At 61.9% G+C, this 12,530-nt stretch overlaps 1 protein-coding gene across 1 annotated transcript in view; it reads right to left on the bottom strand.

Annotated features, from left to right (window-relative positions):
- The window catches only part of KDM4B (lysine demethylase 4B), a 103,087-nt gene that overhangs the window by 15,350 nt on the left and 75,207 nt on the right, over nucleotides 1-12,530 (bottom strand). The window contains exons 10-13 of the mRNA XM_079701954.1: nucleotides 9,625-9,726; nucleotides 9,076-9,275; nucleotides 880-1,322; nucleotides 310-430 (exon numbers count right to left, since the gene is read on the bottom strand). Coding sequence (XP_079558080.1) covers nucleotides 310-430; nucleotides 880-1,322; nucleotides 9,076-9,275; nucleotides 9,625-9,726 — 866 coding nt within the window. The remainder of the gene's footprint in view (nucleotides 1-309; nucleotides 431-879; nucleotides 1,323-9,075; nucleotides 9,276-9,624; nucleotides 9,727-12,530) is intronic.

Here is a 12,530-nt window from a genome sequence, read left to right as displayed (position 1 = left end):
CTGCACCTGCCCATCAGAGGCCCCACTGGACATCTGAGGCCCTGGGCCCAGTAGAGCAAGCGTCCCTGGGGAAATGGAGCAAACAAGGGCAGGGCAGAGGCCTGGGGGCAGCCGGGCCTGACCTCGGGAGCTGTGGGCTGGGCAGGGGGCACCTCGGCCCCACGGCATTTGGGGAGAGGGTCTGAGGCTGTGCCGGGGCTGGGTCTGCAGGCCCGACCTCGGCTGGGGGTGGCGGGAGTGAGCAGGCCGGGCGGGTGGCAGAGGAAGACAGGGCAGGGGCGCAGCAGAGCCAGGGGCAGCCTTGCTCACCCTCGTCACTTGAGGCCTCCTGCTTGACCACAGACAGCGGGGACCGGGTGGGTGGCCTGCCCAGAGGGTGGCGCCGGCTCTTCTTGATCTCCATCTTCAACTTGGAAAAGGTCGACGGAGCCTAAAACAGCACAGGAGGCCTCTGTGGGAGCAGCTCTGGGGCCAGAAGCAGAGGCGGTGGAGCCCAGCTCAGAGGGACCCCAGTGTCCTCAGTCAGGGGCAAAAGACCCCAGGAAGGGGGCAGCCAACACCCACAGTGGTTTCTTTTCTTTTCTTTTTTTTTTCAATATTCATTTGTTTATTTGGCTGCACCGGGTCCTCGTTGTGGCATGTGGGATCTAGTTCCCTGACCAGGGATCAAACCCGGGCCCCCTGCACTGGGAGCGCAGAGTCTTAACCACTGGACTGCCAGGGAAGGCCCCCCATGGTGGTTTCTAAACCACATACATGCCACTGGCCTCCGGGACAGGACCCACAGGGGCCGTTTGGGACAAGTGGGGCCGTGGCCAGCACGTGGGGCAGGGGGACCCCCGGCCCCAAGGACCCTCACCGGCACCCACTGCCCCCTACCTGCACCTCGCCGGCTCCACTTTCCTCCTCGGGCCCCGTCAGCTCCATGGGGGCCACCTGCTCCTTCCAGGTGGGGCCCTTCTGGGCAAAGTGCTCAGAGGCCTGCTGGCAGGACACGCGGCCCTTGTCGCCTGCCGCCGGGCCGGGCCGCGGCACCACGAACAGCATGGGGATGATGGGGCGTGGCTTCACCTCTGGCTCCTCGCTGGGCGCTTCGGGGGGCACCACGTTGAGGGGCGGTGGCGGGGGGGTCTGCTCGGCGGCCTCAGGGCCAGTGACCGGTGCCGGGATCTCCAGCAGGGGCACCTCCTCGGTGGGGAACTGGGTGGGCGGGGGCGGCGGCAGCTGGGGCATGAGCGGGTGGTGGAGGTGCGGAGGGCCATAGCTCTTCTTCTTCCGGTCGCTCTTGGCCTTGGCTGGCCGCAGCTTGCCCCTCCCGTCCTCTGTGGGGGCAGAAGAGAGATGAGTCAGAGGCGGGGGCCGGGGCACCCCAGGGGCCAGTGGCCAGGCACCCCCTTCGAGCCCCCCCAGCCCGAGCGGGAGCCGGCTGCACTAGTTGAGGGCCCCCTCTAGGCCAGAGAGGCCTTCCCCCAAGGAACCCAGGCTTCGGGCAGTTTTCACTGCTGCCAGGTCCCCCTGCCAGGCAGCCGAGCCCTGGAGCAGCAGCACCCTGGCCTCAAGAGTCCTGCCACACGCTCAGAGCACCTTCTGGAATGAGCACGGGGCGCCGAGGCGAGCTGTCCGAAAGCAGCTGGGAAGAGACCGGCTCTGAACATCCTTTCTGAGGGGAGGGGGGAGGAGGCAGGATGCATTTTCTTTTCATGTGTCTGAGTTTCCTTTATTTCTACAGTAAACGCACACAGTTTGTGGAAGTTTTAAAAAGCATAACCTTAAACAACAAACCATAAACAAGTGGTTCTACTTGTGTGAAACAGAAGTGCCAGAGAGGACTGCAGGGCCCGGAAGACGCGAGGGCCGGCACTGGGGGGCTTCCTGACAGGTGACAGGGTGGGGAGGGAGGTGGACAGGGAGTGTCTTCAGCAGCATTTTAATTCAGGACCACAGTGGGCGTGCAGCTCATCAAATAAACGGAGATGGGCGGTGTGGTTGGAGGGGTCATGTCCTCCAAAGACGCCCACACTGTAGCCCCGGGACCTGTGCATGCGGAGCCTGACATGGCAGCAGGGATCCTGCAGATGAGGTTGAGCTGAGGATCCTGAGGCGGACCCCATGTACTAACAAGGATCCTTAAAAGCAGGGGATCCAGCTGGGGCCAGGGGGGCCGTGACTACGGAAGAAGCCAGAGAGATGCTGCGCTGCTGGCTGTGAGGATGGAGGATGGGGCCAAGAGCCAGGGATGCGGCACCTCTAAAAGCTGGAAAAGGCAGGGAATGATTCTCCCCTGGAGCCTCCAGAGGAGCCAGCCCTGCCCATGACTGGATTTTAGTCCGGTGGGACCCATGTCAGACTCTTGACCCCTAAAAATGTCAGAGAATAAGACTGTTGCTTTCAGCCACTGGGTCTCTGTGGTCACATCACACAGCCACTAGGGATGCATGCGGGCGGGGGGCTCCACGAGGCCTGCTGTGCTCAGGGCGAGGTGTGCACGGCCTCAGGGATGCCCGCCCACAAGGACCAGCGGCCCAGAGCACAGCCTTCGGGCCTTCCCTGCCCACCTGGAGAATGGGCACACGAGCTCAGGCCCTCACTGCCTGTCCCGGGTCCCCACAGGCTCAGGACGTCACAGGAGGTGACGTCACAGCTGAGGTGTGACAGCAGCTGATACCCGGGGATGAACTGTGGTCATTCTACTGATGGTACCCGTGAACCATCGGTTCCAATGCGTCACAGTTTGGGTCTCTGAGGGCCAGGAAAGTAAGGACAACTCGCAGAAAAGCAGTGGTCCCTCTCCTGGCTAAACCTGTTACAACGTGACACGTGACAGGGTCTGATGGGCCCCGCGGCATCCACATTTACCTCTTGCTATAAAAACCTGTCTGTGTTTCACCCCCGTCCCTCAGCCAAAGATAACGACACAGGTGGGATGATGCTCCCAAGGGCAAGGCCATCACTTAGTCCTTGACCGGCCCTGACCCAGGAAGGGGTCAAGCAAGGGCCCTCCCTCCCTTCCTCCAGGCAGACCCCCCGCCCTGAGCGCTAGGAGGGAGCCGACCCCCACCCGCGGCCCCCACTGGGCGAGCGCAGAGGCTTGAGCCAGCCTGGCCTTCGTGGAGGTGCCCCTCTGGCCGCTGCAGCCCGCAGGGTCCTGAGCAGGCAGCCGAGCTTTTCCAAGAGATTCTCAGAGGAGGGAGTGCTTACCAGCGCCCCCCATGCCCTCTGGCCCTGACCCTTCCCAGGACACGGGCGCAGTCAGGATCCCTCCTGTGCCTCTGCCCGCCTGGAGGAGCCCAGCACGCTCCCCAGGAACCCCCAACTGCCAGCACCCCAGGAACAGTTATCCGGCTGAGGAAAGGAAACGGGCATTCCGCAGACAAAGCTGCTTCTCCCCTACAGATGCTGGACTTGGATGGTCCTGGCCACTAAAGGTCACCTCCCCGTCCCAGGACACGTGGGAGAGGGGAGATGGGGGGGCGTTGAAAGGTGGGGGGCAGATGGGGGGCGGGGAGAGGTGTGGGGGAAACACTGCTCATAAGGTTTGGTGACAGCAGCCCAGCCCCAGGAGGTGACCTAGGGCCCAGGAGATCAGGCTCTTTCCTGCCGCTTCTACTGATTTATAGAAATGGTGCTGAGGCGGCCCAGAGCCCCGTTCTGACACGGCAGCAGGGACTTCCGGAGAAACGGCTTTGTTCTCTAAGGAAATCCACTATGCCCTCCTCCCTGACAGTGCAGCCACCTGAACGGAAGTCCAACGACGGCCTCCTGGGCCTCAGGACGGCAGAGCCTGCGAGCTGCCCCGGCTCCAGATGCTGCTGGGGAAGGACACGTCCCTGGCTCCTTCCTCACGGTCACTAGGCCCTGGGAAGCTGACGGGGGCGCACCCAGAGGACCCTGTTAGGGGACAAGCCCAAGGGCACTAGGGACACTGGGGGGCCCGGGCCCTGTCTGTCCTCACGCCGTGGGGACCACCGGAGGCCTAGGGCAGGCAGGCCGCGCTTGGAAAGCCTGTTGGTTGGCCTGCCTGAAGGAGCCTCGAAATGGAGCTGGAACGGTGGCTCAGACCCGAGCCGGGGCCCTCCCCAGCACACAGGGCCTCTCACCGCCCCCGGTGTGCAAGGGGACGCAGAATGGCAGGGACCCCCTCTGCCCCAGCAGGGTTGCTGAGGCCCATCTGGCACTTGTTTTTTGTGGGGAGGCTCAGCCAAGAACCCCCCCACTGCCGATGGATGTTACAGGCGCGCCAGCTTCTGGGGCCCCCGTGCCTCCTCTCCCACCAAAGTTCTCCCAGGGGAGAGCAGGGGGCGCAGGGCTGCTGCCTGGCTTAGGGACCCTGCCCTGCCTGGCCCAGCCAGCCCGCATCCGTCCTGAGCAGAGCCCAGGCCAGGGGACTGTGGCATGAGTGTCAATGCCCCGCCCAGCCTGCTGCTCACCGCTGGGTGCAGCCACCCCCCTGGGGTCTTGTCCTAAAGCCATCAAAAAAGGCGCATGAGGGAAGGGGAAGTGACCCAGGGCGGCTGCACACCCATCCCCGGCCCTGCGGGGGACCACATGCTCTGGGACCAGCCCTCCTGGGGCCCTGCCACTGCCCCTGCCACCGCCAGCTCCAGAGCTGCCAGAAGGGACAGTGGCCGTGCTTGGCCAGAGCTGGCCAGGGCCAGGCAGGAGGAGGGAGCCCCTGCGGTCCCAGCAAGCCAGGTGGACACGGGCTGCCTTCCCACCGGGACCAGGGCTTGCTGTGCCCGAGGCTGCTGGTCCCATCCTGGGCCAGGCCACGGGGCAGCTGCTCTTGCAGACCCCCAGCAGCGGGAGCTGGTGGGACCCGGCAGCCAGGAGGGGAAGCAGCCCCCCACCGCCAGGCCAAGGGACCTGCAGCCAGCCGGGCCCCCTCCTGCCCCTGTAGAGTCCAGGCACCTGCATCCTGCCCGCCTCCGCCTACTCCAGTCAGGGGGCTTCCTACGTGAGCAGCGGCGGCAAGCACACACCCTCCCGATGCAAACCTAAAACAAAATGTCCTGTCCTCGTGCCCGAATGCTCCTCACACTCACAGCTCTGAGGGGCATGAAGCTGACGTTAAAGGGAGTGTAGAAACCACTTTAACATCTTCCACTTGTTCCCCAGACGTGTTTGCTGTCACCCCCGACTGTGAGCACTTATTTATTTGATGCGTTCAGAGCAATCTTCCTCCAAGGGCTCGAGGGACAGCCCCCGACCGGGACGCGTGGCTCCCCAGCTGTGGCAGCCTCCTTCTGTCCCCTGAAGGGACCCCTTCCCCTCTAGAGGGGCTGGTGTTCCAGGAGATGTCCCAACACCCCAACTCCTCCTTTCTTGGGAACCAGGCTCTGGAGTGGAACAGGGACGGGGTGTCTGGAAAAAGGAAGCAGCCAGCCGTGAGCAGAGACGCCTCCCTGGGAACATCCCGGCTCTGCCTGGGGTCCACAGCCATGTGACACTGAGCCCACCACAGAGCACGGAGCCTGCAGCCCTTTTGGAGAAGCCCTGGGGGTCCTGGGCTGAGGCCCTGGAAGGGGGACAGAGTGGCTGCAGATGCCAGGAAGGAGGGCACACATCCTGCAGGGTTTGGTCTGCAGCAGCATGTTTTACTCTCGGTGGGCACAGAGACCACCCCCTACCCCGCCCCATTTAGGTAACAATCTGCTTAGAAAAGGGAAAACTGGAGAGGAACCGGGCCTTCGCCGTGCATGAGCCTGAGGCCAGCTCTTGGGATCCCGAGACACCGAGGCACAGTGTCCCTGTGACGGGGCCGGGTCCAAGCAGGAAGTGATGGGGCATGGGGGGTGCGGCTGTCTCTATAAACAGTCGATGGGTTTGGGCGAAGGTTCATTTTAACTCAATTCAGTTAATGAAAAGAGAACCATTATTCCTTTGCTAAGCAGTTGGGTAAACAGGGCATCTACTCTTGCTGGCTGCCCTGCATCCAGCCTCAGGCCGGCGGCCCCTTGCGCCTGCTCGAGAGGGAGGAGAGATGCCCGTGGTCGCAAGGCATCCTTCCCACCCTTCCCAGGAGGGGTCCCGCTAAAACCCTTGTCTCTCGGGACCGTCTGAACTGGTCGGCCCAGGAGCACCCACCCTGGCTGGCCCCCGACGGGCTGACTCCACTCCTGGGAAAAGCCACTTCGGGCTGAAGCCAAGACCCTTGGGACGCGCGTCCTCCCACAGGCCCCGGGCGGGGTGTGCGTCCTCTCCTTTAACCCTCCAACATCCCCACTGGCCTGCCGAGGTGGCGTCCAGGGCCCGGGTCCCCAGATTTCAACCTGGTCTCTTTATTTCCACCTGCTTTTTCCTCCCACTTACCCCACCCCCATGAGAGCACCGATGCCCCCTGGCAACTTTGCAAGGTGCCACCTGGGGCGGACCGGGTACAGAGCCCAGCCTGCTCCTGTCCCGCTCCATGCAGCCCACCCTGGGGCAGGGCGGTCACCACCCCAGTCCTTGCCAGTCACACCAGGGACTCCCGCCGAGTCTCCCAACCTCTTGGGCCAGAACCCCAACCTAGCCATGTCAACCACTGTCCTAACCTCCCTACAGCTTAGCTCCATGGCCTCTGGAGTCAGATGCAAACGCCTCACCTGTCGATGGGACTCGGGGCCCTGGATCCCGGAGCCCACGGCAGAGGGTCCATCATTCATTCACCCACCGCAGCCCATGCTCCGACTCGCCCCACGGAACTGGGGCCCGGAGCACTCACGACACAGGCACAGAGCCGGAAGGATCACGTGCCCCTCCCAGCTGCAGACCACCCACTCCGAGGGAGCCCCTCTTGGTTTTGGCACGTTTACTCTGTTACAGGCTAAACTGTGTCCCCCAGATTCCTATGTGGAAGTCCTAACCCCGGGGCCTCAGAATGCAGCCACATTTGGAAATAGTCATTGCTAATGTCATGAGTTAATAAGATGAGGTCATTAGGGTGGGCCCTCATCCAATGTGACCGGTGTCCTTCTGAAAGGCAAAATGCAGACAGACTGGCACACAGGGAGAGGCCGTGTGAGCGTGGAGGTGGCCGTCTACGAGCCAAGGAGAGAAGCCTGGAACAGACCCTCCCTCGTGGTCTCAGAAGGAACCAGCCTTGCCCACACCCTGACCTCGGACTTCCGGCCTCCAGACCGAGAGACAATGAACCTCGGTTCCTGAAGCCCTGTGTCAGGTACTTTGTCACACGGCAGACCCAGCAGACTCGGATGCTTTCCTAAACAGCCCAGTGTCTGCCTGGCGTGTTTTCTGAACTTTAAGTAAACGGGACATGGGGCGTGGGTGCCCGTGTGACATTCGGGGATGCATGTGAGGGTCACCCCAGGGAAGAGCAGTGGCCTTCACTGCAGCCCAGGACAGTGTCCTTGCTCCTGCCTGCAGGCCGCTGGCCGGTCACAGAGCCCTGACCTCTCCCGACCCCTCTTCCTCGGTCCTTGCTCCCTCCGGCTGCATCGAAATCAACATCCCCCAAGGCCGCTGGCCAGCACCTTTGCAGGGAGCCCCCCTAACACGTGCAGCCCCGTTTATGTTACAGCGCCTCCTTGTCTTTCAAAAACGTCTCTTAATTTTCTCCATAAAGGTATTTTATTTTCTGTTACGTCTGTTCCAGCCTGCATCACCCTCTGGATGCTTTCATTATAGGTAGGATATTCTTCAAAACCATGTGTTCTGTGAACACCCGTACGTGACAAGTGTGGTGCGGCTCTGTGTGTCCAGCCCGTTTCGGGCAACTCCGCTAGCTCCCTGTGTCACCAGGCCTCAGCCTCTGGGTCCATTTCCACGGGGTGATCGTGCCTGCGCACAGACTGTGCCGACGCACACCCCCTCCCCGCCCCCCGCCGCCTGTGTCTTGCCTCCCCAGACTGTCCAGACCCTCCCGTGTGAAGCGGGCTGTTGCGTGATGCCCACCAGGCAAGTGGCATGCCAGGCTGTCTGGGACAGGCCAGCACGCAATTTACCCGGGAAACTTTCCAGTCTTCCCTGCCTCCAGCTCCTGGGGGCCCCCCGCAGGGACACTCCCCCTTCCAGCCCGTAGGGACATCAGGGGCATGCGCCTACCCCTCTCGGTGCCTGGTGGACGGTCACCTCAAATGCCACGTCATCTGTGACACCAGCCGTGAGCACCCCGGGGAGGGCCTGACCCTAAGCCGGGCAGAGCTGTGCTGGCTCACCTGCTCCAAGACACAGCCCCGAAGAGGAACCCTCCAGCGACCTACGGCCCGTGATGGGGGCCTGAGGCACTGCTGCCTGGCAATCTGCCACCAGCCCCCCCAGCCCCGCCCAGCCCCTCCTTTACACCTGGGGGGCAGCTGCTAGGTGCAAACGTGTGAGCAGCTGAAGCTGCAAATGAGGAAAATGAAACCAGCCGTGGAAAAGAAAAAGGAGCACCATAAAACATGGGAGTGGGGAACGTTCAAACGCTCACGGAGTGATATTCCGCGACTAACGGGCCCCAGGCAGTGTAAAGGGTACGGTTCTGAGACACACCCACCATGGTGCCCAGATACATTTTTTTTGTTCAACGCCAGCCTGCAGGTGGGGCGTCCCCACCGTAGGCACGTCCAGCATCTGGCTGCAAACAGCAGGCCATCCCCTTTCCCAACCGAGCAGAGAACACCTCTGTTACGGACTCAGTGTCTGCGTCCCCTCAAGTTCATGCTGAAGCCCAGCCCGCAGTGGGCTGGTTGGGAGGTGACTGGGTCATGAGGGTGGGGCCCTGGCTAAGGATCAGTGACCTTAGAGGCCAGAGGGCTCACTGGCTCTCTCTTCCCCCTGAGGACATAGTGACAGAGGGTCACATGCAAACCGGCAGGTGGGCCCTCGCCAGCACCAGGCCACACCAGCACCCTGATCTCCCAGCCTCCAGCACCGAGGAATAAAGCCCATTGTTTCAAGCTGCCCACCTGTGGATTCTGTTTCAGCAGCTGGACGGACTGGGACAGCCTCTCTTCAGTTTCTGGGAGAAGAGGGACTTCTCACAGCACTCCCAGAGTGCACATTTTTAGAAAACACCCTCCCTGCCCACAAGGCACATGGATCGGATTCTGAAAGCACGGGGCCTGGCCAGCATAGGCACCAAGCAGGACTGACCTTCGGAGCCCTCGGCTTCCCGGCCCTGCGGCAGCGGCTGGGATTCCTCCTCCTCCTCCTCGGGGTCGGCCTCTGGTGTGGCCTCCTCCTTCATGCCGCCACCAGCCTCCTCCAGGAGGGCCGTCCCAGCTGCCCCCTCGCCAGGAGACTTGGGGTCGTCCGGCTTGGGCTTCTTGGGCTGGCTCCGCTTCCGGTGAGACCTGGAGAGGGAGGCTCATCAGACGGGAGGCGAAACAACGGAGGGGAGAAGCCCTGGGCTGTGCGCCCTGTCCAGCAGACAGAGCCCCCCAGGAGGCCCAGGGAAGCGGGGGCCCTGGGTGGGGTTGGCTCCTGGGGGCAGGGGCGGTGGAGGGAGAGAGGCCTGGGGGAGGGGAGGGGACGGCAAGGTGGGTGTCAAGCGCGTGCCGATGGCAGCTGGAGATGGGATGGCGGGACGGACGGGCTCCAGGAGCCTCTGTGTGGTGGGGCGGGAGACACGGGGAGCGTGGGCTCAGATGGAAACAGCAGCTCGTGGAAAATGCCTGCGCGACAGACAAAAGGTGCACTTACGACAGCCCCGGCCTCCTGGTCTGCTCTTTCTTCCTCTCTAGACTTGGTTTCCTCTCCTCCTCAGTCTTTTTCCAGTGTCTGTTTTCTTTCAGACTAATTTGTCTAGAACGTAAACGTCAGGGGGTTTTTCTCTAGGACTTGTGTTAACTCCCTAGACGCTTCGCCACAGGGCCTCGCGGGGCCCCGGGCTCTCCCTGCGTCCTCTCCACCTGCAGGAGCTCCGAGCCCAGAGCCCAGAGCCCGCGGCGGCCCCTTCTCTAAGCTGCGCCCCGGCCCCCCTCACCTCCTGCCCACGCCAGCCTCCAGGGCGGGGCCCCGGGCTCAGGGGCTGCGACAGTCCCCGGACGGGATGGAGGGCGGTCCTCAGGCCCCAAGTGAGAATCCCCGCTGAAGCTGAGCTGTGGCTTCTTAGTGAAAACGAGGGGGAATTGGGGTTAAAAAGGAAGAAAGGAAAGCGACAAAGGGAGGGGGGCTGCAGGTTAGTGGCCAGGGCACCCCTGCCGGGTCCTGGGGGGACGTCCTTGCCGGTTCCTGGAAACTTTCCAGGGAGGGGACAGTGCAGCTTTGAGACCTCAGGAGGTATGTGACTGGCCCGGGAGCTGATGCAGGGGCCAGGGCGGTGAAGAGGCTCAGCCTTGGGCAGGGGATACCAGGACAGCCACAGGCTCCGGGTCTCACAGCCGAGGGATTGTTTTGGAGAGAGCTGTTGGCGCTGGCCGTGGCTTCCCTCCCCCAGGGAGCTCTCCATGTGGCCCCAGTGGGGTCAGACACCAAGACCTTATAAGGAGACCCTACAGGGTCCCTGGCAGCCGCACCTCCAAGGACCAAGCACTCACCAAGGGGAAGCAGGGCTGTCTGACTGGGGACGGGTGGGCAGGGAGGCCCCGAGGGCTCCAGATGCCAGGACCCCCATCTCCTCCCAGGGGCGTCTGCAGCAGGACGCTGGGGCCTCACGGCTTCCTTGCTGCCTCCCTGCCCGACGCTGCTGGCCCCGGGGGTGCCTCCTTCTAACTGTCCCCTGACGCTAACCGCTAACCACTGCCTGTCCCTTGCTGCTCAGCTGCCTAACTCGAGGGCCCCTGGCTCTGTGCCCTGAGCCCAGGCAATGCCTGGCACACGACAAGCCCTACTTGATGTCTGCAGCATGAACCACCCTGATGACCAAAGGTGGAAAGCAGGGAGCATTCCGGGGAGGGCACGTCATGGGCAGAGGCATGGCATCACACACAGCATGGCGTGCAAGGGCGCACTGCGAGGGGGAAGGGTGCAGGAGGACAGGCGGGTGGGGACAGGGCGGGGGAGTCGGCAACAGATGGGGGCGGGAGGGGGCACGAAAGACTCAGGCCTCCCCGGGTACACTCTCCACACCGAGTGAGTTTGGGAAATGCCGGGTGCAGCCCCAACGCGGACACAGGCGGGAAGCTCCGGGCTTTTCCCCAGCTGTCATCCGGAGGCTTCTCTTGGGGTCTGGGAATGCTGCAGGGCCGGGTGCCCACAAGCAAACCCCCATGCTGGCCCCAGCACCCAGCAGAGGGGCACCCTCCTACCGCCAACTCACCTGGCCTCGGTTTCCTGTAGCGGCCTCGGTTTCCTGTAGCTGCCCCGCTCTTCACCCCCTCTCCAGCCCTCCCCCACCCCCACCAACCCGGAACTGGGTTCTGCCCCTACCCGCCTCAGGGTCCCCAGAGAGCCCAGGCCTTCCTCGGCCTCCGACACACCAGTGGGCTCAGAGCTCTGCCCCCAGCACCAAACCCCCAGCAGCCACCGGGCTGCACTAACGCAGGGACCCACCCCCACCCCCGAATGGGTGGAACTAGGGGCAGAGACGTAGGCGAAGGGACAGGCCCTACTGCAGAGGGGAAAGTGAGGTGAACGTCGGCATGCAAAGGAGAATCTGTTTTGTGAGAACATAAGCTGGGAAATAACACCAGGGGAATCTGGGGTTGACTTGCTGACAGCTGTGGGGAGCTGTGCGCACACCCTAATCGCAGTCTGGCTGTAACAGCATCCCCTGGGCCCACTTCCCAGATGCGATGCCTTCCCCTCTTTTAGCCATTTCTTCTTGTATTGACTTGCATGTGTCTCCTCACGCTGCTGCTGTTTTTTGGTTCTGGCTTCTCTGCTGAGTTGCCAGCACAGACACTTAGACTGTGGCCATCCTGCCCACCTCAACCCCTCCTGGCTTCTCTGCCATTTTGGTTGTGGTGAGATTCTATATTACATTTTTCTGATCCTGTAAATATAGTTCATCCGTGAGCAACAGAGCTGCTCACACTGCATTCTTTGCTCGCTCCTTCTGGAGTCAGTAACTGGCCCCCTCTCTTAGACGCTTAGCTTTCCTGGTTATCTCCAAGATCTTGGTGTGGCCTCCTAGGCAGGGGTCACATGCTCCTCAATGACACCCCAAGGCCCTCCTCTTATCTTGAGACTGCCTTGGACTCTCCTGAGTTGGATCTGGTTTCCTTGATCCCATGTCTTCCTTGGTTGATGCCCTTGTTTAGCTGGAACACATCCTCCAGCAGCTTTCTCAGAAAGGAGGGGGAACCTGGTACTTTGCTTGCCCAGAAAGATCTTTATTCCCTTCCCATACGAAGTTGGTAATTTGGCTCGGTATTTCTGGGCTGAAATGATTGCTCTCCTGACCTTTAAGACCCTTGTCCTTTGTCTATTAGCTTGTAGCATCATGATCGCCAAGTCCAGTGCTGTTTGGGCCCTGCTGACCTGTTTGTTCCAGAGGCTTTGCAATCTTCTGTTTAACCTGAGTTGTGAAAAGTCTGCATTCTAGATTTCCTCAAGCTGGCTCCCAACCCACCTCTTACATTTCTTTGCTCTCTTTTAAATTTTTTTTTTTTAAGTTTCGTTGGGTCTTCATTGCTGTGCATGGGCTCCCTCTAGTTGCAGCGAGT

Source organism: Hyperoodon ampullatus (assembly GCF_949752795.1).
Source record: "Hyperoodon ampullatus genome assembly, chromosome: 4".
NCBI lineage: Eukaryota > Metazoa > Chordata > Mammalia > Artiodactyla > Ziphiidae > Hyperoodon > Hyperoodon ampullatus.
This window is presented reverse-complemented; position numbering and strand designations above follow the sequence as displayed.